The sequence below is a fragment of the Manis pentadactyla genome, chromosome 16, assembly GCF_030020395.1.
Source record: "Manis pentadactyla isolate mManPen7 chromosome 16, mManPen7.hap1, whole genome shotgun sequence".
NCBI classification, from domain to species: Eukaryota; Metazoa; Chordata; class Mammalia; order Pholidota; family Manidae; genus Manis; species Manis pentadactyla.
The window spans coordinates 25,458,527-25,480,710 of NC_080034.1; the positions used below are offsets into that span (position 1 = coordinate 25,458,527).

Sequence of the window (22,184 nt, forward strand, 5' to 3'; positions counted from 1 at the left end):
CAATACATTTCCTTCCCAATAGCACTATTGTACTTTTTACATAACGGAATCATTTCAACTACTAGTGAGTTTCTTTTTCAAAGTTTATCATTTTTTTGATCCATAATGTAGTGATGTTTATCAACTAGAGTATTATTGAAATTTTTATACCCTTAAAATGAAAGATCAAGAAAGGTCAGTATCTATGAACATATTGATATCTTTACTGGATGTGCAGGTTTGGCTAGGATTTTTGCTCCTATCAGTATTTTATCCAGATTCTCTAATAGTGATAAAGGATCATAAAATATTGAGTGTTGAAAGTCAATGCCCTTGAATTTCTGCCACCAAGTAATTAGGGATGTTTCATTTTCTTCCATACGACAATGAAAAGAACACGTGTGATGGTAAATATGAAAGTAGTGAAGAGAAGTACTAGTAGCAAAGAGAAATGAAACCAGAAGTGTTCAAGTAAAATTCAGTGACTGCAATTAATTCCCCAAAATGTTCATCTCCATTTGCTTAGACCAGTTCCTCTCAAATATCAGATGTCAATGTAAAAATCTTATTTACCCCAAATTACTGATTTTCTGCACAATTTTATTACTAAGATTGTAGTTATTGTTTGTGCTTATTTTCCATACATATGGACAATTACATAGGCAGCATGGGTGTATCAGGAAGTCACTGGTTTATATATTTAATCACCTTTTCTTCATTCATTTATTCAGTATTTACTATGAGATCCCCAAAGTAACCATATTTTTAAAGCGCAGGTGAGTGGCTGTGAATAAGTTGTATAACCTCTGAGAGTATTAGTTTCCTATCAAAGATGGAAGTCCTTGTACCCTCTTTTCAGAGCTGTTATCAGAACTGGGAGAAATATCATTTAATCCAGCATCCTATCTGGTACATGACAAGTTCTCAATAAATGATAGCAATTTTGTTGATATTGTTGTTATTCTCAAAGTTTTGGTTTTGTTAAAAATAAATTCTGCATTCCCAAGGAAATGACTATATTTAAAGAATAGAACTTACTTTGTGACTTCCAAACTGCCTTATCCTTATTTCTATCCATTTCCATCAGAGACAGGAACATGGGGAGGACAGTTGAGATGATAGACGATTGTGATTCTTTCCGAGTTACATTCAAGTTGTAGTCAAACTTCAGTAAGGTCAAGATTCTAAGGTTAAAGTGTTTCTAAACTTAAATAGTCATGAAATTATTTAATTGCTCGGCCTGTGAGTTGCTTGGGTCTCCAGTGCTGGGAACAATACCTGACACAGAGACTGGAATAGGACTGTCAGGTCTTTGGTGGTGTTGGCCAATTTTCTGCCTAAAATAGCTAGGTGATTAGGAACATAGCACGTTAAATGAAGAAGATTCTTCATGATTCTCAGAGAGGAGAAAGGAACACATTTTTATAAATTCCAGTGGATTTGAAGAATTAATAGCTGGGAAATTACTGTTTCTGTGAGAAGAAATGACAACTTATTGAGAAAGAGAGAATGGAAGTCATCTCCTGGGAATGAACTGACACATTAGCTTTAGGGCCATGTCAACAATGATAACCCAGAGGAAGTGGTTTCAATGCATGCTGCCCACGCCCTGGCTTGAGGGTTCAGTCCTTGGAGACCTTGACAGCAGCTTATTTTTCCTACGTTTCTCATTCCAGAGAAAAAGAGGTTGAGGGAGAATACCTCACATCATTTCCCAAAATGTTCACTATTTACATAAATACACTTTGTAACCAAGGCCCAAGTAAGGAGGCAGTGCATTCTGGAAATAATACAGAACTTTCAAGACCCTGCTGAATTTCACTGCTGTGCACTTTTCTATCTCCCAGCTTTGAGTCATTTGCAAATATGGAAAAGGGGCTTTTAAGATATTATCTTCCCTTCTCTTTATCTGTCCTAAAAGCCTTCATGCCATCTAGCCTTCTTCTCTCTTATGAATTAATTTATTCAACAACTATGTGGTACAGAGAATGATACAAAGCTGGTTAAAAGATATAGTCAAGATGCTTAAAATACAGTATAAAAATAAAACATGCGTATACCAGGAAGATAGGATATATACACAGGTAAGGAAGAAAAATAAAATGTTGCTTTTTAAGCTGATAAGAGTCCTGTAGCTTTCTAAGGGGGTAGCATTGTGATGGGTACTTATTTTAGAAGTACCTTACTTGGGTCATTTTGGAAGTAAAAGCTGAAAGCCCCTGGGCATTTGGATGAGTGGGTGCAAAACAAGAAGAGAAATGAATTATCTTGCATCACAGAGTGAGAGGAATTGTGAATTTACACAGCAGTGAGAGGATGGGACCCAGGAGAGAGGAAGGAGGGAGAAGTCAGGAGGCTCTGGAAAGAAAGAAAAGCCCAGCCGCTTGATGTAGATGGAGGCTTCAGGAGAGCTTTGGCCAGAAAACACTCCCTGTGGAGCCGTGGCAGAGGGACTTTCGACAATGATTCCACTAATCAGTGTAAGTTGTTTCCTGGGCTTTGATGTAATTACTGCCCTTTGGAAAAACCTTTTCCACCAAACAGACTTATGCTAATAGAGCTTTAAAGTCATGAAGGAAGTGGGGTTGCAAAGTAGGAGCCAAGCGCAGCCGCTTGGCAGTAAACCCTTTGGTGCAGGATCCAGGGCAGCTGCTGGGACAGTAGCTCGGAAGAGCTCAACTCTGGGCCACACCTCCTTCTCCCGGATCCCAGAGGAGTGGAGGGTGGGAGGACTGGGCTTTGGTGGACTTCCCACAATACATGGGATGGAATCTCCAGCCATTCCTTTGCTATCATATGGAAAAAGCTGAAATTATCCCATCAGATTATTGGGAGAACTGAATAGGTTAATATGCTGAGGGCTTGGTGTATAGTAGATACTCAGTGAGTTTTTTGTCACTATTATTATTTTTTTTATTTGAACAGCTGGGTTATGAAATCACAAATAGATAATATATAAGACAGGAAGAACTACTAAAGTAACACAGACAATATGATGGGAAAGAATATTTCTGGCATCATTCACCAGAGAGAAGTTTGTGTAGGAGCTGGACTTCATGCAGGGCATGTGGACCTGTTGGAGACGGGGATGAATGATTCCAGCCAGAACCAGCTCTTTGCAGAAAGCAAAAGATGAGGAGGGAAGAAGGTGCATTTGGGTCCGGAGCCAAAGCTAAGTACTGAAGGGCAGAAGTCACACTGGAAAGGCGGACTGGGCATAGACTGGGAGGGTTTTGAATGACAATCTAAAGAGTAAATCTTCTTGATAGGCAGTGTGTGATATCATGGAAGGGTTTTTGAGAAGACAGTGCCTACATCACAGCAGTGCTTTAAGAAAATTAACCTGACAGCAGAGTGTTGATGGCAGGAAGGAGGGAGTCCAGGGGAGGAAAGAATGAGGGTAATTTTTCAATAGTTCAGGCTGGAAGAGATAAATGCAGGCAGGGAGAGATGGTGGTTGATGTACAAAGAAAGAGACGTATGGGAAAAATCAGCGGAGGTAGTAATCAGCAGGTTCTGGAAACTGACTGGGGTTTGAGGGAAGGAGGGAGGCTGGGAAGGTGAAGGTAGAGAGCCCTGATTTGAACATGAAGAAGGAGAAGAACAGTGGTGCCCAAAATAGACAAGGGATGTAAGGTACTTGGGGAAATGTCCTCACTTCAAGAGGAATGAGGGAAAAAAATCAGGAGGGAAGAAATAGAAAATCTGTGGATAGAGAGTCCAGATGGCAAGGAAAATGAGAGAGGAGTCTCAAGAAAGAATTGATTGACATGTTAAAGGTTTCAAGATGACAAAGATGAGAGCCGGGACCAGCCTTCGTTAGCCTAACGTCACCGGTGACTTCAAAGAGGGCGATTTAGAGAAAGAGACAGATCACTGGCGCTTCAGAGGGAGGAGGAAGGGGCTGGGGAATTATCAGTTGGTAAATTTTTTGGTAAGTTTGGGTCGAAATGGAAGGGGAAAGATGGGATGGTGATTCACAAGCAGGCAGAGTTAAGGTGAGGTTTGTCGAAGTGTTGAGAAGGGAGTTTTTGGAGTGAGAGATACGAACATGTTTTCAGGCAAAAAGATTAAGAGGTGAAAGGGAGAGATTAAACACACCACAAGAGGATAGTTACAAAGGACATGTGAGGGGGTCGGATCTGAAGAGCGTTAAGTAGGCTCCTCAGGCCTAGAAATCCTTGCCAAGCAGTACGAGGGCCCTGCTGTGCTTTGCAGTGGGAATACCTCTTCAGTGACCTTTTGTGGCCACCCCCCCACCAGTCACAGAGAGAGCAGGGAAGATGGACTGGTGGGTCCCCCAGGACAGGGAATAACCAGTGGCACAGTGGAATGTCAAAAAAGAAAGATACGATGGAAAGTATCTGCCTAGAAAGTATTTAAACAGCGATCCATGGCATCTGGGTTTGATAGGAAGGTAAGAGAAGCTTGAAGTAGTTGGAGGCTAAGAAGAACGGGGCCTCTCAAGGAAGACTGGTGTCCCGTGGACCTGAGGAAGTGCCCCCCCCGCAAAAATTCAAAGTCAGAATATCTACTTGGAGATTAAGGCAGTTCCAGATGGCGGTATTGTGACAACACATGGTGATTTGCTCAGGTGGGGTGGAAGTCGTTGGCACTGAGGGGCTCAGGGACATGAGCCATCAGGGTCCTGAAAGCCAGAGCACAGAAATAAATCACAAAGAATGACCGCAGAGTGAAGAGCAAGAGCCCGAGCCAGGGGAAAGAGGGGCGAGCAAGGAGTGATGGAGAGGTGCGAGGACCACGGAGGGGAACAGGGACAGGGGAGGGTTAGTGCCTGGGGGGCAGGTGTGGTGACCAGCACGGGACACTCAGGGGACAGAACGAGATCTGGCCACAGAGGCTCCTGAGACAGGAGGGGGAGTTCAGTCCAAGCCTGCGCTTCTGGCGGGGCCCAAAAATGCCTCAGGGGAGACCATCCCGGGTGTGGGGATCCGGGAAGAGCTGCATCCCCGCAGGCTGCCGCGGCCCCATAGTAAGGTCTCCTGGACGGGGAGGTGACTTCCCTCAGTCACACCTTTCAAGAGACATGGTCTCTCTTTACTCACTTTTTCGTCTGAGATGTTGAATAACAAGACTGGGAGTGAGTGAGTCAGAGGCAAGGACCATCCCTTACACAATAGAAAAGTCAGAGGTTAAAGAAATCTAGAACGTTTCTCACAAAACCACAGCTTCCTCCTCAGTCTCTATTATTAAAGAAAAAAGTTTCTTCAGTGTATTCTCACCACACACTAGTTGGTGGCCAGAACTCCACCAGGCAAACCAACCAACCAAACAAGACAGGATTTATACTCAAGAGGCAGAATGCCTAAGTGTAATTTTAAAAAAAACAAAAAAAAACAAGTTTTTCTTTACATCATTTAAATAAAATAATTTCCTTTTCAAACTTCCTAAAGTGTATACATTTGTAAAGTAAATTGTCTTTGGGAAATCTTTATAGTCATTGACGATTTACAGGTTCTTTTGTATCTGTAGCAAAGAGCCCGTGAAGTAGAGGATGCGGAGCTCTCAGTAAATGCGCAGACCCTGCGGAGACCCTGCATCTGACAGGACCGCCGGGGACGCAAGCTTTCACCTCACATGGAAGAAGTGAGCAGAACTGAGATCCGGCCAAGCACTGCCTTTTCATCAAGGTTGAAGATAATAATGATTTTCCCTAGAGTTCTTTTTCTAAGAACTTTTTTTCCTACCACAGTTGCAGGTGGAGGATGTGAAAAGGGATATGTTTAATCTAGGACTCGAAACGTCTCTATTTTTAAAAACTGTATTTTAGTGCCTTGGCTCTCTTAATCTTTCAAATAAAAATTATAGGGAAAAACAAGCATCTGTGTTACCTGCCATGCACAATTAAAGTACTGATGTTCTTCCACTTTTGTTTTTTTTAATACCAAAGACATAGAATAAAATGGAAAAATCTCTTTTATTCCCTGCTTGGTCCTATTCCATACCTTCATTCTCCTGTGTATTTCTTTCATAGTATGTCATTGTGTACATATTTTTCTGCAATTGGCTTCTTTCACTCTGGCCTTTTCTTTTTTTTTCATTTTATAAAAACTTATTCATCCATGTTGATAGAGATTTGGTTCACTTTTCATGAACTAATACTACATTTTAAAAAACTCTATTTCCCTACTGATGCATATATATGCTTCATTGGATTCTAAGTATTAAAAATAAAGACTGGAGCAGTTGAACTCACTTGTATTTTCATCTTGTAATACAGGCCAGAATTTCCCCAGCATATAGGTATATATATTATGTTAACCAGAATTTTGAACTATCTTGGATAGTCCAAATTGCTCTCCAAAGTTATTTACCAAATAACACTCAGCAGTGTGAGAGTTCCTATGCCCCCTCAAAATACTCAGCAGTGTATGAGAATTCCTAGTTCCTCAAAACACTTGAACTTATGTCTTCCTACCTTCCTTCTTTCAACCCTCCCTCCCTTTCAATCTCTCCTGACATGTTTATTTTCCAGGAAAGATTATGATAATGGTCTTAACTAGGGTGAACATTTTACCCCCCAAGAATAGTCTTACTGATGTTTCTTGAATATGCTCCCTTTTTGATGGTTTGATATTATGGAGTGCACATATCCTTTTTTCTGTCTCAATAAAATTACAAAAGTCATACAACTCCTTCAGAGCCCCCTCTCAGTGACATCTTCAGTGATAAATGTGGTGTTAGAAGTTGGCAAAGAGAAAAACAGTTATTCGGACAAGACTAGCCTCACCTCTCCTGTAGGTGGAGGCAAAGCTGGCAGGAAAATGTCCCGTCACAAGGCACTTGGACTTGTGAAGAAAGAGCTGCATATCTGCCTAAGCGATCTCTGAGCACCCAACAGATCACATTTGCTCTGTTACGTGCTATGATCGTTTACACCTCTCACAATTCCTCCAAAATCAGGAATCACTCTTCTCCAGAAAACATCCGAATTTCCACATTGAGCTGCTAGATGTGTTAATTTTTTCCCTCCCTAATAATGGAATTAATGGCAAATTTATTTCAAAAGTAAAAAACCAGAACCAGTTTTTTAACTTGCGCGACCACCGGTGAAGCATGTCCCCAGACCTCCCGCCTTCCCCCACCGGGTTTCCCGCCTCGCTTTTCCCCTTTTCCCTTCCCCTCCTCCCAGCGCCTAGCGGACGTGACGCAACGCGTAGCGGAAGTCCCTCCAGCCGCGGTGTTGTGCTGTGGGGAAGAGAGACGGGTTTGTAAACCCCAGAGCGAGGTTCAGCCAGCCCGAGGCCGCTGCTGTGTGGAGACCCCGGGGGAAGCCACCATCGCCATGTCTGACCAGGAGGCAAAACCTTCAACTGAGGACTTGGGAGATAAGAAGCAAGGAGAATACTTTAAACTCAAAGTCATTGGACAGGATAGCAGTGAAATTCACTTCAAAGTGAAAATGACAACACATCTCAAAAAACTCAAAGAATCATACTGTCAAAGACAGGGAGTTCCAATGAATTCACTCAGGTTTCTCTTTGAAGGTCAGAGAATTGCTGATAATCACACTCCAAAAGAACTGGGAATGGAGGAAGAAGATGTGATTGAAGTTTATCAGGAACGAACGGGGGGTCATTCAACGGTTTAGATATTGTTTTATTTTTTTTCTTTTCCGGCAATCCTTTTTTATTTTTAAAAATAGTTCTTTTGTAATGTGGTGTTCAAAACTGAATTGAAACTGGCACCCCATCTCTTTAAAACATCTGGTAATTTGAATTCTAGTGCCCATTACTCATTATCATTTGTTTCCATTGTGCTGATCTTTGGTGATCAAACTTCAGCCCCCTTCATATAGCCCTTCCTTTTTAAAAGTTACATGTGTGCACACAAGAGAGGCCACCTTTTCCAGGACTGCATTTTCAGGCTTGTGATAAAAAAGATCAACCAATGTGAGTGTTGACAATGACTTTCCAATTGGCCCTGAAGTTCTAGTATATGACTGCTTCACTCCTGGACTGTGACTTTCAGTGGGAGATGGAAGTTTTTTGGAGAGCTGAACTGTGGAAAAATGACCTTTCCTTAACTTGAAGCTACTTTACAAATCTGAGGGTCTGGACCAAAAGAAGAAGATAGGTTGGGTTGGAGTCAAGATGACTGAGATGGTGAGAGTAATGACTAACTCCAAAGATGGCTCCCCTTGAAGAGAAAGCATTTTAAGATGAAAGAAAAATCTTGTCAGAAGATCCCAGAAAAGTTCTAATTTTCATTGCAGTTAATAGTTATTCATGCAGAGGTGTATACAACAGAACACTGCTCTTTTTGATTTAGTTTGTACTTTTTGGCCTGGGATATGGGTTTTAAATGGACATTGTCTGTACCAGCTTCATTAAAATAAACAAAATATTTGTAAAAAAAAAAAAAAAACCAAGCCAGAACTAAAAAGCCTTTATGTTGACCTGCTTATCTGGCAATGAGAGTTAGGGAGCAGACTGAACTGACTGACTAGACCATTCCTTAAAGATAAGTCACTTTATTTCTTTGATATTATAAAGAATATTGCACATGACATCAATTAAAACTACAACAAATGCCACATTAAAGAGAAACCAAACTACACAAACATATTGATATTTTCTGGTCTCTACCTGGCAAATGCCACAGTCCCCTTTGTTGAAGGGTTTGCTGTCGCTGATTGATAGATAGCAAGAGATTTCTGGATGATTGTCTATGCAACCAGAAATTCCTGAAAACTATTTTAAAGAACTATTAAATACCTGAGGTATGTGCCCTTTGCTTATCACTGTCTTCTATGAAGAAAGCTAGAACTATTGGTTTAATAAATCTTTGCTTTATTATGCTTATGTTAAATTACAATTAATTGCACAAAAGTAGATATTCAGACCTGTATAAATGTTGGACCATGAATCTCTGTTACTGTAGTTTGCATTCTATTCAGACAACCTCGGCCCAACACAGTGCTTACCCGTACATGAAGCAACCTTTTCTTCAGAGGAACCATGAGAAGTAACCAGAATACAGACTCAGTAACACTGCCGTGGAAGTGTTCAAACATGAAATGAGAAATGATTAAGTGGCTTTAAAAATGTTTCCAAATCCAAGCAAAATGCAGAAGCTAACTCTGTGCCATTAAAGCAGCATTGTGGCATGTCCTTTGACCCCACTCTCAGCCTTGTGACTTTTAGGAAACACCAGCTTGACTTCTCAGGGAGCATAGGAAAGGCACCAGAGACGGGAAGGGGGCAGAGCCGCCTTCACACGCTTCTGGGTGAAACGCTGACCTTGGTAGCATGCTCCTGCTGTCCCCTCTGCTCCACTGTTCTCAGCCCTGCCAGGCCTCTGCACCTCCTCCCTGCTCTCCGGTCCTCACCTCTGCCGCTTTCCGTCTTCCCACCTTCCTCCCCTCTCTCCCTCTTCCCTTCACTCATCTGCCACTTCCTGCTCTCTCCCAATCTCCTCTCACCTCTTGCCAGCTTCAGCCCTCTTCTCATTGGCATGTCTAAAGCTTCATTTTCTGAGGAAAGGTCTCTTCCTACTCATAATATAGTCCCTGTGAGAAACAACACATGATAAACTGTACATTTTAATAAATATGAACAACAGCACTGCAATATCACTGGTGGAATCACTCTATTTGCTAGAGTTTGAGCTGTGAGACCCTAACGATGCTCTCCAGGTTTCCCTCTGAGTCACAGGCGCACCCTTTCCCCACAAGGGGATGATGGCAATGAACCATGCTCCTCCTCCGAACACCAAACTTACCCAGTCACCCCTTCCTGGGCTCGAGGTCTGGGGTGAAACACATGACTTTGCAGCGTTTATAGCCCAGCTCAAGCCTGGGGACAAGTGGTCAGGCTGCACCACTTGGAGTTACAGGGGCTAAGCATGAGAGAAGCATGGTTTGCTAAGGAAGACCACCAAAGGGGAGCTCAGGGATCAGAATAATGTGTTCTGGAGGATGTGGGATTCGAAGGGCTGGGGTTCCAGGGAGGGCATTTTTATGGAGAGATTCCCATGAGTGGAAGTAGCCAGGAAGGAGGGAATGAGAAGGGGGAGATGGGGTGGCAGGTGGAGGTGGGCTTTGAGGTGGGACGGGAGAGGTTAGCCAGGTCCTGAAGGGACTGTAAGCCATTTTTGGCCTTCATTCCTAGGCCATGGAAAGACTTAAAGCATGTGAATCATATTATGAATATTGCATTTGAGAGAGATTGCTCGACTGCAAGAGGAGATGGACTGTAGGTGAGCCTAAGATTGGCAAGGAGCCCCTGGGTATGATTGGTAATGCAATGATAAGTTTATGATCTGGGCCTGCTTGCATCCACAATCCTGCACCAGCTTCTGAGCGCACTGCTGTTCAAGGCCTTAGAACGAAATGTTGACTGACAGTCCAGGCCTCTTGATAAGTCGGCTGGTTAAAAACAACATACCCACAGTTCCAACCTTCTTCCTATAGGCAGGACTGGCTTCCTGGACGTGCAGCCCGCACAGTTGCACAGAACCCCATGCTCAGCAGGGTCCCTGCACTTGATTTAATGTTCTGGTGTCACCATCCTGAAACTCTTAATTTTTGAATGAATGGCCTCACGTTTTCACTTTACACTGAGCCCCACAAATTATGTAGGGGGTCCTGCTTTCAGCACTCTGTGGATTCTTAGCCTTCAGATAATTCTTTAAACCCTAGGGCAAAAAGGCCTGAGGACTTCAGGAGTGGTTTCAAGATTCCCCCTCCAATGTCAACAGCTTTTCTGAAGACAGAGAGGCTTCCCCGTCCCGACCTGCTTCTCACCAGCGGCTCTGTACTGCATCTGGATTGTGGCCAGAAAATGCCTCAGCTTGGTGGGAGAGGACAAGGGCACATGCTTGACTTTTGCAGAGTTAAACACTTGGAGAAACTTCAGGAAGAAAGCACTTGATAAAAGGTAAAGCTAGCTGGCCCATCGGCAACCTGCCGGCTACCCTGGTCATTCTCATTGTCATGGTTCTTAGCATGTTTATTCTCTTCTTTCCAGTGGCCAAAGGACAAGCTTAAATGTCTTATTTCCTCTAGGGAGGCTGCAGAGAGGCAACAGGCACCGAATACAGGAAATCATGTGGAGAGGATCCCTTATTTATTGCAGTTCCCATATTACTTCCCTTCTCCCAGCCTCCGCCCCCACCTCCAGCCCCACTGTGTCTCCCGGCCTCTTCCTGCAGCAGAGAACAGAAGGCAGTTCACCTCTGCTCCCTAAGGTCTGTGTGAGCCCAGAGGACCTGAGGTCTGGTCTGGTGAAACCACACCCTCCTGTGGCTGTGTGATTGAATAGGAGGCCCTTGAGTCTCACCTCACCTAAGGGGTTCTTGGCAAAATCTCCAGCACAGGGTTAAATTTCCAGAGCCTGCCAACACCGAAGGGAAAGGTAGGTCCCTGAATTACTTTTTGTCTTGAATTGAGCTGTTCTGAAGTAGATGTGTGTCCATATGGCTTTTTGAGTTGCCTGTGTGTTGTAACCTGTGTGTCTTGTTGAGATTTGTGGACTTCCAGGACTGTGAGGAAAAGAAGTGAGAAGGGAGATGATACTTGGGTTTTTTTTTAGTCCATTTGTCTTTGAACAAAGAATGCCAGCCAGTGGAGTACATAGAATATGAGGCCAATTCTAATTTTCTTCAGAGGACAAATCTCATTAGAAGTTGCATTTTCTGGCTTCTGCATAAGGAAAACAGTTGATTACCTACCTTTTCTTTTAGATGATATAAACCATGAATTTTTTTTTTAATTTCTTTCGGTTAAAGATGTCCAAGAGTTGACAGAGCATTTTCTAGCATAGCAATTAGTGTTTCTAATTGATAGGACCTATGAGTTATAAGTAAGTGAGTGAACAGGCAATTTACTCAGGATCTGGTGGACTTCCATGATATTTTCCAGAATTTGCTATGAAACTATTACTCTTCCTGAAGTTTCCTGAAATCAGAGACAAGAAGTGACAAGATACATCAAGTGATAGATGAGAAGGCTGATTTAATTTACTCCGTTGTGGTATTTGTCTTAGAAATGGTGCTTACCCCTTAGTGGGCTGCCTTTATTGGTGACTCGTGGGGATTAGATGATGTATCGATTGAGACTCAGGGAGGGGTCACAGTACGTATTTCTCTGGATTTAAAAAATTTTTGGCCTCTTATGTTTTTATTGTTTCATTTTGTCTTCACAACCAGCCTTTCCTCTACTAGAAATATCTTATAGCAACTTCATAAAATATCAGTCAATTTACATCTGTTTATTAAACACTGACTGTCCTTCTCAAGGCTGTAATTCCCTGCCACTTGTGTATTTTGCCTCCGCGCAGTCTCCCTCCATCCCACCCCCATATCCTGCTACAGCATTCTTGGGGAAATACAGTTCTGATAATGTCACTGTCCTCAGTGAAACATTTCCATTACACCCGTTGCTTTGCAGCCTTGCTACCTAAAGTCAGAGATCAGCTATATCGTACATCACTTGGGAGCTTTTAGAGATGCGAATTCTCCATTCCTTCCCCACACTTACTAAATCTACATTGTAACCAGGTCCCTAGGTGATTCAAATGCACATTAAAGTCTGAGAAGCCCCAACTAACATAAAGCAGAAAAGACCTCCAAGGTCTGTCCCTTATCAGCCTGTCCAGCCTCACCTCTCACCTGTCTTTCCAGCGGCACTGAGTACCTTCCACTTCCCCAGTACGTGAGCACTCTAATGCCTACCTGTGTCTCTGCACGCTGTTCTCCTTGTCCAGGACACTATCATTCATCTTCTCCACCCAGCTACCACTGAAGCCTGATTTGTTACCTGTCCTTGACCCTCATCTAGTCCACCTCATACTAGGTAACCCTCAAGTCTGTGATTTTATGGCACTTGGTGAAATGCTTCTGTCATAGCCCCTAGCACATTAAATGATGGTTGCTGTGATTACCTTCATCCTTGAGGAGTAATTGCTCTTTTATTTCTGAATCCATAGTCCTTGAAACAATGCCAGGCACATAGCTTGTGCTCAGTCCATGCTTTTGAATTTGTGAACTAATGAATGAACAAATGAATGGCTCTATTGCCTGAAGAATCCAAATTAATGGCCAGACAGAGATCTATAGTTAGAGGTTTTCCTAGAAGACTGCTTATCCCTGTAACATTTTCCCATACTTTCCTTTATGGGGCTGCTAGATTCATTTTTTTTCATCCAATATTTCGAGTACCTACTATGTGCCATACTTTGAGAATCTCTTTCTTTATGTCTCAGTGGATAGTTTCTCCCATCAGCTGTTTCTCTATCAGTGCCCCGCTTTCTCCACCACTCCAAGTCGTTTTTCAGCAAATACATACTAAGTACCTTCCACACACCGGGCACTGTGTTCCATGCTAGGGATACAACAGCAAAGGACATGGATGTGAGTACTGCCTCCATGCAACTCCCCATAGAGAGGGCACACTTTAACATCCTCTATGCTGCTTCTGCCTAAAAAGCATTAGGGAAAACTGAGAATCTGATCTCTAACAAATATGGGCACATCCAAATAAAGGCACTGGGAGCTTGAATGCAGTGAGATTTAGGAGCAAGCAAGTTGGGCTGTGCTTGGGGGCCTTAATGTAGTCCTACATCTGCAACTCACTTGCCATGTGAGCTTGGGTGGGTCTGCACCCATTCTCTGAGCCATGATTTTCTCAAGTGGTGAACAGGAAACAGAGCTGTAAGGGCAAGAAGCCCCTGTTTTCACAGTTGTCCAGAGAAAATGATATCCAGGGAGCCTTTACTCACCTTCTCTCAATGCTGCATGATTTTTTGAAAGCCTGTGGTCTGTAGTTCTCTGGCTCAAAGTGGCAAAGAACAGATCTGAAGGAGTCGTCTCATTATGATGCATGTGCTCAGCTTTAGCCATTAACGATAGAATGTCCTTTGTTACCTTCCGTGGAGTGCACTGCACAGTGGTTCCTAGAATCAGTGCCCAGCATCTCTGGTTGGCATTGGCTGCTGGGTGTAGAGCTGGCTTGAGGTGCAGCGGCAGAGGAAGGAGGGAGTGTCTTCCTCAGGCAATCTCTGCTTTTGGATAGCAGCCAGGAGAAGAGAAGGAAGTAGCTCTACCAAGTAGTGCAGGAAAAATCTAGAAGCCTGTAGACTTACAGACAGGCCCTGACTGCAGCATAGCTGCAAAGACTCCCTTTCTGATGACATGTGGGCTTTTCCTTTTCCTACTTAAAGATGCGTGTCTTAATCAGATGTCCTTCCCCCTCATCTAGTTCACCTCATACTAGGTAACCCTCAAGTCTGTGATTTTATGGCACTTGGTGAAATGCTTCTGTCATAGCCCCAGCACATTAAAGGATGGTTGCTGTGATTACAACTGGCATCCGGGGCTGAAGGAGGGCACAGCATCCTTTGTCCGCAAGCCCTCCATAGGGTGCACAGACAGCTGGGAGAAATCAAATACTTGCTATTTGTTCTCCAGACACAGCCACCAGGCTCAGTGTGAAGCTGTCTGTTTAGGCCCTCTCGAGGAATGGCTTGTTCCCTCTTTGTCTTCTTGTCTTACTCCCTCATTATCTGAAGCTTCCAAACAAGATGTGCCCGGGACCTGATTCCCTTCTTGCTTCCTGTTCCTCAGGCACTTCTGCCTCCACACCTCCTGCACGCCCACCTTGTCCATAGTTGCCTTTCAGCAGCTGAGCTATTTTCTGCTGATCACTTCCTCTCAAATTAACATCAATCTCTGTTAGTAAGCACAAGTTGTAGCACCAAAAGGGATGGAAACCTGCATGTGGGATTTCTCAAGACCTGTCACAGACCTCAGACTGTAGGTGAGATCAACCTTGGCTATACCTTTTAATCAGAGGCACCTGGTGGGCTAGCAAGATCTGCCACTTCCTTGAATAAGGAATTGAATCTAGCCACGTCTTGGCTTTGTATATGAAAATGCAGTTCATATTTAGCACACAAGGTTGTAGAGATAACTTAGCTTAAGTACCAAATGTTTTGCCTCAAGAAATACCTGAGATCTTAGAAGAGGAGGCTGGCCAAGAAGGAGAAAATGGGAAAATTGTCGTTTGCAGAGCAGTTGAGGAACCAGGGACTATTTGAAGTATGAAGTTGGCCTTGCAGCACATGAAGGCCACCTTCAAGTATTTAAAGATTGCTCTATGTGGGACAAGAGGTCAACAGAAGGTTGATGAGTGGAAATTATAGGCTAGCAGGTTTTAGCTCAATGTGCGGAAGGATTTACCCACCATCAGAATGGTCTAAAACTGGGTGAGCTGCCTTTGTGGTGTGGGGAACACCCTGTCCTGGGCTGTGGGCCAGCACCCTGGAAGGCCATGCCAGGGTATTCCCAAAGGGATCCCCACACTGGGTGGAGGCCGGGTGATGACCTCAAAGGTCCTTCCCGCTCAAAGCTACCGAGTCTTGTGATATCAGTGCTTCAACCCTCACCAGCAAATGAAGGTCTACAGAACACATTGCCAGGCTAGATCATAGCTGCAGTTTTCCTAGCAAGCCCTCCCTATCTGCTGCGATCATTTTAAAATAGGGTCTTTGCAACAACAATGGAAGTAAGGTTGGACTTTCAGGGAAAAGCCGAAAAAGGAATGAGAGTAAAGAAGTAGGAGAAGTTCACTCCAAACGGCTCCTCTCGGGTTACTCGTTAACTGGGATGTGGGTTACTTCTTGTGCTGCAAACACAGTCCCGTTGGATGGAAAACTGCCACATTTTGGTAACTTTTCAGCCAAACTAGGGTCCAGCAAGTAAAGGTAAGACTCAGCTTTGATCCTAATGTCTACTCTAATCTAGAAAATGGAAACACTACTTACTATAGGAATATGTATTCTTAGCCATTCAGAAATCTAATTTTAAAAAGTGCAAGTTAAGTGGTTCTAGCATCCTTTCTATTACAGGGACTGTGAGTGGGATATCTGACCCTTGGGGAGAGAAGAGAGCTGGCTGGAGCTGTGAGCCTGCTCTGAGTCAAGGTCATGGGCCATTGTTTCCCACCCCGCTTGCCTTTGCTGCTACACAGCCACATTAAATAGAACAGCTCTGCCAGTTCAGGACCTGGAGACTTTTAGAGAAGGGAGAATTGAGCTTAGGAGGGTCCTGCACATGTCTATTATTGCTCCAAGCTTCCCCGGTTCTCTGCTCATACTTTTTCCTCTGTGGACTTGGAAGAACTGGTCAGTCTTGCATTTTGGGACCCTCATGTCTTTCTGTAGTTGCTTGGACAGCATCTCAGCCTGTCTTGCTTTCTTCAATCTAATTCTGAAATACCAGGCAGAAAAAGAAAGCAGTATTCCTTTCCATTGAAATGAGTATCAGCAAATGCTACACCTTGCCAAATCAAAACGCAGCCATGCCGTATCTTATTCTCTAGGTTCATCTAGGTGTGCTTTCTTAAAAACAAAAACTAAAAAAAAAAAATCCCTTTGACATGTAATCAGCCATGCAGGGAAAAAATCATAGAAATCCATGCAGTCAAGCATGTTTATTTTTAGATGCACATCAGCCTGCCCAGCATAGCAAAGCAACTGTCTAACATCCAAACTATGGCCCTGGGAATTTCCTCTAACAAGCCTGTGTTTCCGAGCATTGTTAGAGTACAAAGGGCAGAAGGAGGCCTGAGTGGAAGGCTCATGGTAACCCCACCTAGAGTGAAATCTGGATACTGTCATTCCCTCAGTCTACATGGTCCTGAGCCCCAGGGTCATGGTGGAGGCAGCCCGCCATGCAAATGAGAGGACCTATATGATTATTTAACCTAAAAATATCCCAGAGACCAGTGATGACATTTCAGAAATTAAGATTCAGCTTTCTATTTGTAGAAGAGGACCTAACCCTCACCCATGCCCTGAGGATTCTTGGTTAGATTACAATTAATAAAGGGATTGTTAAACATTGTGAAAAAAAGCAGCACACACACACACATACATACAGCTCAACATACATATGCAGATGAAAGGGCAGGGGTCAGTCCCCTGAATTACCCAAACCTGTGCTGTTACCGAATCCCAGATTCTGATCCTTGCTTTATTTTCATCTGCAAAATGGATGTAACAAACCTCGCATACTATCAGTTTTGGGAAGAATAGAGTATAAAATGACAAAGGAAGTGACTCAAATTGTAGTTCTGCTTAAGGTTTTGCATTTGGGTACTCATATGCTTTGAGATCCTTTCAAGGATTTCTGGAAAAGTATTTACTATCAAGTGTCCGGTTATTTTTGTTGTTATTGTTTTAGGGTTTGCTTTTTTTTGCTTATTTTTTTTGTTTTTGTTTTGCCACTACAGAGGAAGAAAAGCAATTTGTCACTCCCTTGGCGCACTGACTAGCAGTGTTTTCTTCCCTCCTGGGGAAGGTCACTGCATTCTTTTTCAAGGTTGCAGCCCTCAGGGTTGTGTCTGGCGGTCACTATGGAAGATGAAGAGGTAGGCTCAGGTCTGCAGGCGGTGGCCCGCACCCACCCTGTGTGGTGTGTGCAATCTGCGTTCCAGCGACCCTAATGTGGGGATGGAGCTCCTGAACAAAGACCCAAGAGGCAAAGGGCGCTGAGCCAGGATAGTATTGTTGGACTCTGCCAGCAGGTGGATGTCCAGGCCCCTCCAGATCCACAGATGCAGGAAAAGGTGTTTGAGTCCTTTGGTCAAAATGCAAGAATGTTGGTAAAAAAAACACCTTTTCGGGCTGTTTTGTTTGCAAGTGTTTATTATCAGACACCCCTCAGGGGTTCACAGGGCAGGTTGCGAATGTCCAAGTGGGGCCTGGGAATTTCCTTCTACAAAGGCTGTGCTTCCTCTCTTTGTTACTCCTCAAAGACCCAGTGGAAGCCTTGCTAGAGATCCTGACTTAACCCTTTCTTCTGTGTACCACTCCTGTGTTCCCACATTGCAGAGAAATCACACTTCCAACCTTCTAAGAGGCAGAAAGATTTCAGACTTAGGCCATGTGTGTTCATTTGCAGATTTGCATTAGGTATGAGAGAGTATATGCATGTGTTGGCAGAGAGGAAATAGGTAATAAAGCATAAAACTTACTTCATGTTAAAAGCTTTCATTCAATATCATTATATGCACCCAGCATTATTCAGACCAGGTAAAATTTCTACTTCCTTTACCATAATATGCTTTCCTGCTAAAATGCAGGCCGAATCCCACTTGACTGTGCCCAGGGCAGGACTCTCTCTCCCTTTGCTTTCTGCCCTTGGAATCTGCTTAGTGGCTGAAGCAGTGGCAGGATGGGTTGAACTTTCAATCAACCAAGTTATTTTCTGAGCACATGTGACATACCTGAACTCAGCTAGTACCTAGGAAAGCAGAAGTTCTGCCTGCAAGAAACTTCAAGAACATATATACGACATATTTGTACATTTATCCAGACACACATGCTCATGTATTGTTAGTGTGAGTGCAAAGAAGCCAGATACTGTGTGGTCTCAGTCCAGCAAGATCAGGAGAGGCACGTGAACCCCCATGCAGCCAGAGACTCTAATTATCCCCAGAGACCTTTTCATAATGTCTCCTCTGTCCTCAAGTGTCACGTGCACACACACACACACACACACATAGACACACACACACACACACGTACACATCCCTCATTCACAGGAGACAGCTTTGCCTTCTCAGAGGAAATAACCCCTTTGACCTCCCACCACCTGCTCCATGAAAGTATCTGCTTCAGATCCCAAGTCTTTCTCCTCCTTTCCAGTCTCAAGGGAAGAGGGTCCTTGCCTGCACCCAGAGCTCAGCTCCCTCACTTCCCACGTGCCCTGGCTCCCCAGGCTATCTCACTGCGCTTCTTGCCCTTCTCATTGAATCCTGCTTAGGTCTTTCTCATTCAAAACAGTAAGAGCAGCCACTCTCCCCCAACCCAGCAGCTACTCCTCCATCTCCCTTTTCTTCTCACCAAGAAATTCTTGAAAGAATTACGGATGTTCGGATGTTCGTGTCTCCATGTCATCACCAGCCACTCACCCTGCAAAGCCCTCCATTCGGTCTCCCCGCTTGCCCTCCTGTAGCACACCTTAGCGAAGGCTCATTCCAAGATTCTCTGGGACCTCCATGTCCCCAAACCCATTTCACTTCGATGTCAAAGCATTTGACCGTGTAAGCTACGACCTCTTCTAGTCTTGCCCTTGCCTTTGGGGTATCACAGCCTCCTGGCTCCCCTCCTGTTTTTCCTGCTGCATCTTCTCAGTTTTCTCTGCAGGCTCCTTTCTCCACTGTTCCCACAACCTCCACACGACCACGATCTGGACCAAGGTCTCTCCATCTGCACCACTGCCCTGGTATCCTTTGTCTGGAGTCCTTTTCTCTCCTTTCTGTCAAGTAAACCATCTTCCAAAGCCCACTGTAAATGCCACCGAGTGTCTTCCTTTACCGTATGTCCCCATCCCTGGGCAGAGCTGATCTCTGTTCTGGGTGTCCTCTCAGCACCTCACCACTCCTCTGTTACGGAGTCTTTGCATTGGTATTCTCAGTAATTGTTCACATGCACTTTTTTCTGAGGCTATTAAGGATGTCCTCTTATTCATCTTTTCATCCCTAGCTCAGCATAGTACCTGACACATTCGGTTTTCAATAAATGCTTATTGAAGAGATGGGGTTATAAAACTTTAACAGACAGACATTTCAGTGTTCTTATCCCTGTGCTTCAATAATATCTTTACTGTTTGGGGATATTGGTGCATTTTTATTTTTTAAGTTAAATTGCTCACAGGTAGACTGCTAGCAATATTTCACACTTTCACAAAGTCAAAATCATGGTTCTTAACCCTTCCTATGTGAGTTTTCTATCCCTGTTTAAAAACAGAAACAAATGCCAACTTGGACATCATGTTGAATTTAAATTTCCGCTCAGGGAGAATTTCTGAATGTGTCAGGAATGGCATTGTATCTTCATGCCTCTGAAGTGGGGTTGCCATGGTGGAGCAGAACTAATATTTTGTCAAGGTCACCACTTCACTGGGGAGCTGGTGATACATAAACATTCCATGGCTGCACCTGCTGATCGTTTTGAAGCCACAGAGATTGAGTGGCTGAGTTGTCTGAAGGAGAATCATGGGGACCGAAGTGGAATGAGCCTGAACACTGAGCCAGTGCAGAATCCACCTGCACCTCCATCTCCCAGGAGTGCACAAGGCAGGGATGTGTCTTAGTGGACAGGGCCTGAGGCTTACCCAGCTCTGGGTAGTGATGTAGGCTGGGTCCTCCCTTGGACTATAAGGAGAAAATATGTGAACTGCTATTTATCTTAAAAATCTGTTTTGGGTTTTTGTAATAATGTATGTAAAATATTCGTACAAGAGAACTGTAAATGACATCAAATACCCGAGATACACACATGGTTTGTCCAAGTGTGCTCTAGAGATCATCAGCAGACAAACTGCCTGGAGCACTGGTCAAAATGCAAATTGCCAGGCTCTACCTGGACCTATTAGATCAGAACCTGTGTGTGAAGGAAGGTGGGCTGGGTGGGGCAGAGGGGCAGTGCCACGGAGTCAACATTTTTCAACCAGCACCATAGATGTTTCTTCCAGTCTGATGCACATGTAATTATGCATAAGTAACAATATTTACAAAATATCTGCCAGCCTGTGTTAAGAAAAGTGTTTGCACCAGTGGCTCAAGGGGCCCTTCCCTGCATGCCTCTGGGCCGGTTAATAATTTTGCCTCGGAGTTTCATCTTTGCAGGGTCATCCTTCCTGCTGAACTTGTGACCCTTCTCTGGGCCACAAGTCTGGAAGAGAATCCTGTACTGACTGTCCTTCACACCATCGTGTGTTTAATTTTTGTTTCTGTCCTGGCGGGTTGTCTTGGATCGCAATGTAGTACAGTGCTGATGCTGGGTTTGGGGCTCAGTTTCTTCAATTTGTTTGACCTTCAATCTATGTAGTTTTTAAATGAGGCGTGGCACGTTGATTAACCTCTCTAAGCCTCTTGCTCTCAAATGGGAATAGCCAACTAGTTCATAGATGGTTGTGCAAATTAAGTGACATCATGCATAAAGTTTTTTTAAAAAGCACTCAGCACAGACCCTGGGATGCAGTTTTTCTCAGCAAGAGACAGAGGTTAATAACAACAAAAGTTTCATCAACACCAACAGCCGAGGAACAGAGAGATGAGGTTGTCTTCCCCATGCTTCCGTGGCCAGCATGTGCTAGAACTAGTGGTAGTGCTGTAGTAGCTCAAGCTCTTAACCTCTCCGGCACCTCTAATAATGCGCCGCAAGGGTTCATTCATAACAAGCGTTCCTTGAGCACCAAGCACATTACTTTGTGTCTGACACTGTGCTGGGTGCTCAGCATGCAATACACAGTAAACAAGGTCCTGCTTTGCGGATGAAGGTGGGGAAAGGGATCACAGGACCATGGAAGAGCCTGCAAGCAGGTTATCATAATGCTGTTCAGAAAGTACCTTGGGCAGAGGGAAGTGAGGAACGGAGGTGTACACACAGCTAGAGGGAGCCAAAGGCTGCTCCTGGCAGGCGATGACCTTGACTGAGGCCTTGAAGGACAATGCGAGTTAGACAAGTGAAAATGGAGGAAGGAGGCGCTTCCAGGCAGAGGCTGGAGAACACAGTGCTTGCAGGGCCCCAAGGGGGTTCAAAGAAGGGAGACTCAGATGCAAAGAAAGTGCAGAGAGAGGGGAAGCTGGATGTGGAGGCAGAAGGGTTTTAGCTAAAAATAATTGTATGTCATTTTGGAGAGAGGAGAGACTCCCTCCGAGCTAACTAAGCAGCTCAACTATCTGCCAGTAGTTCTCTAAAGTATGCAGAGCTTCTGACTGAACTGGCCTACATCTAGGGACCAAGCATCAGGAGTTTTTTGAAGTAAGAACCACTGCGGTAAAAAAATACTCATGCTGTATCTCAGTGCTTATTAAACTTTTGTGTGCATCAGACTCACCTCTGGAGTTTGTTTAAACACTGATTGCAGAGCCCAGCACTTACATGCTTTAGACAGAGGTCTGGATGGGCACAAGAATTTGCATTTCTAACTAGTTTCCAGGTTGCTGCAGATGCTGCTGGTCTGTGGCCCTCTGCAGAGCAGAATCCCTGAGCGTGATGCCAGAAACGTAACCAGAATTATTTGGGTGATTCTTAATCGAAAGTTCCTGGGTGGAAGAATGACAATCTCTTACCCTGTTTGTTATAATGCACCTCTAACCTTGAAATGTTTCTGTAGTTCCAGAAAACATAACCAAAATATTCCTGATTACTGTGCTTCATTTTGATCTGCAA

At 44.0% G+C, this 22,184-nt stretch overlaps 2 protein-coding genes across 2 annotated transcripts in view; both read left to right on the plus strand.

Annotated features, from left to right (window-relative positions):
* The first annotated feature begins 7,170 nt into the window (after window positions 1-7,170).
* On the plus strand, window positions 7,171-8,367 carry LOC118933290 (small ubiquitin-related modifier 1). Its single transcript, XM_036927429.2, has one exon. It carries the CDS (start codon window positions 7,286-7,288, stop codon window positions 7,589-7,591), a length of 306 nt encoding a protein of 101 aa, XP_036783324.2. The 5' UTR covers window positions 7,171-7,285; the 3' UTR covers window positions 7,592-8,367.
* Window positions 8,368-11,143: 2,776 nt separating this feature from the next.
* Window positions 11,144-22,184, plus strand: part of ADGRF5 (adhesion G protein-coupled receptor F5) — a 90,976-nt gene continuing 79,935 nt past the window's right edge. Inside the window, exon 1 of the mRNA XM_036927368.2 lies at window positions 11,144-11,357. The gene's annotated coding sequence lies outside the window, so the exon portion shown is untranslated. The remainder of the gene's footprint in view (window positions 11,358-22,184) is intronic.

Excerpts from the sequence above, each read along its gene's own strand:
- LOC118933290 (XM_036927429.2), top strand. The coding sequence starts at position 7,286 with ATGTCTGACCAGGAGGCAAAACCTTCAACTGAGGACTTGGGAGATAAG.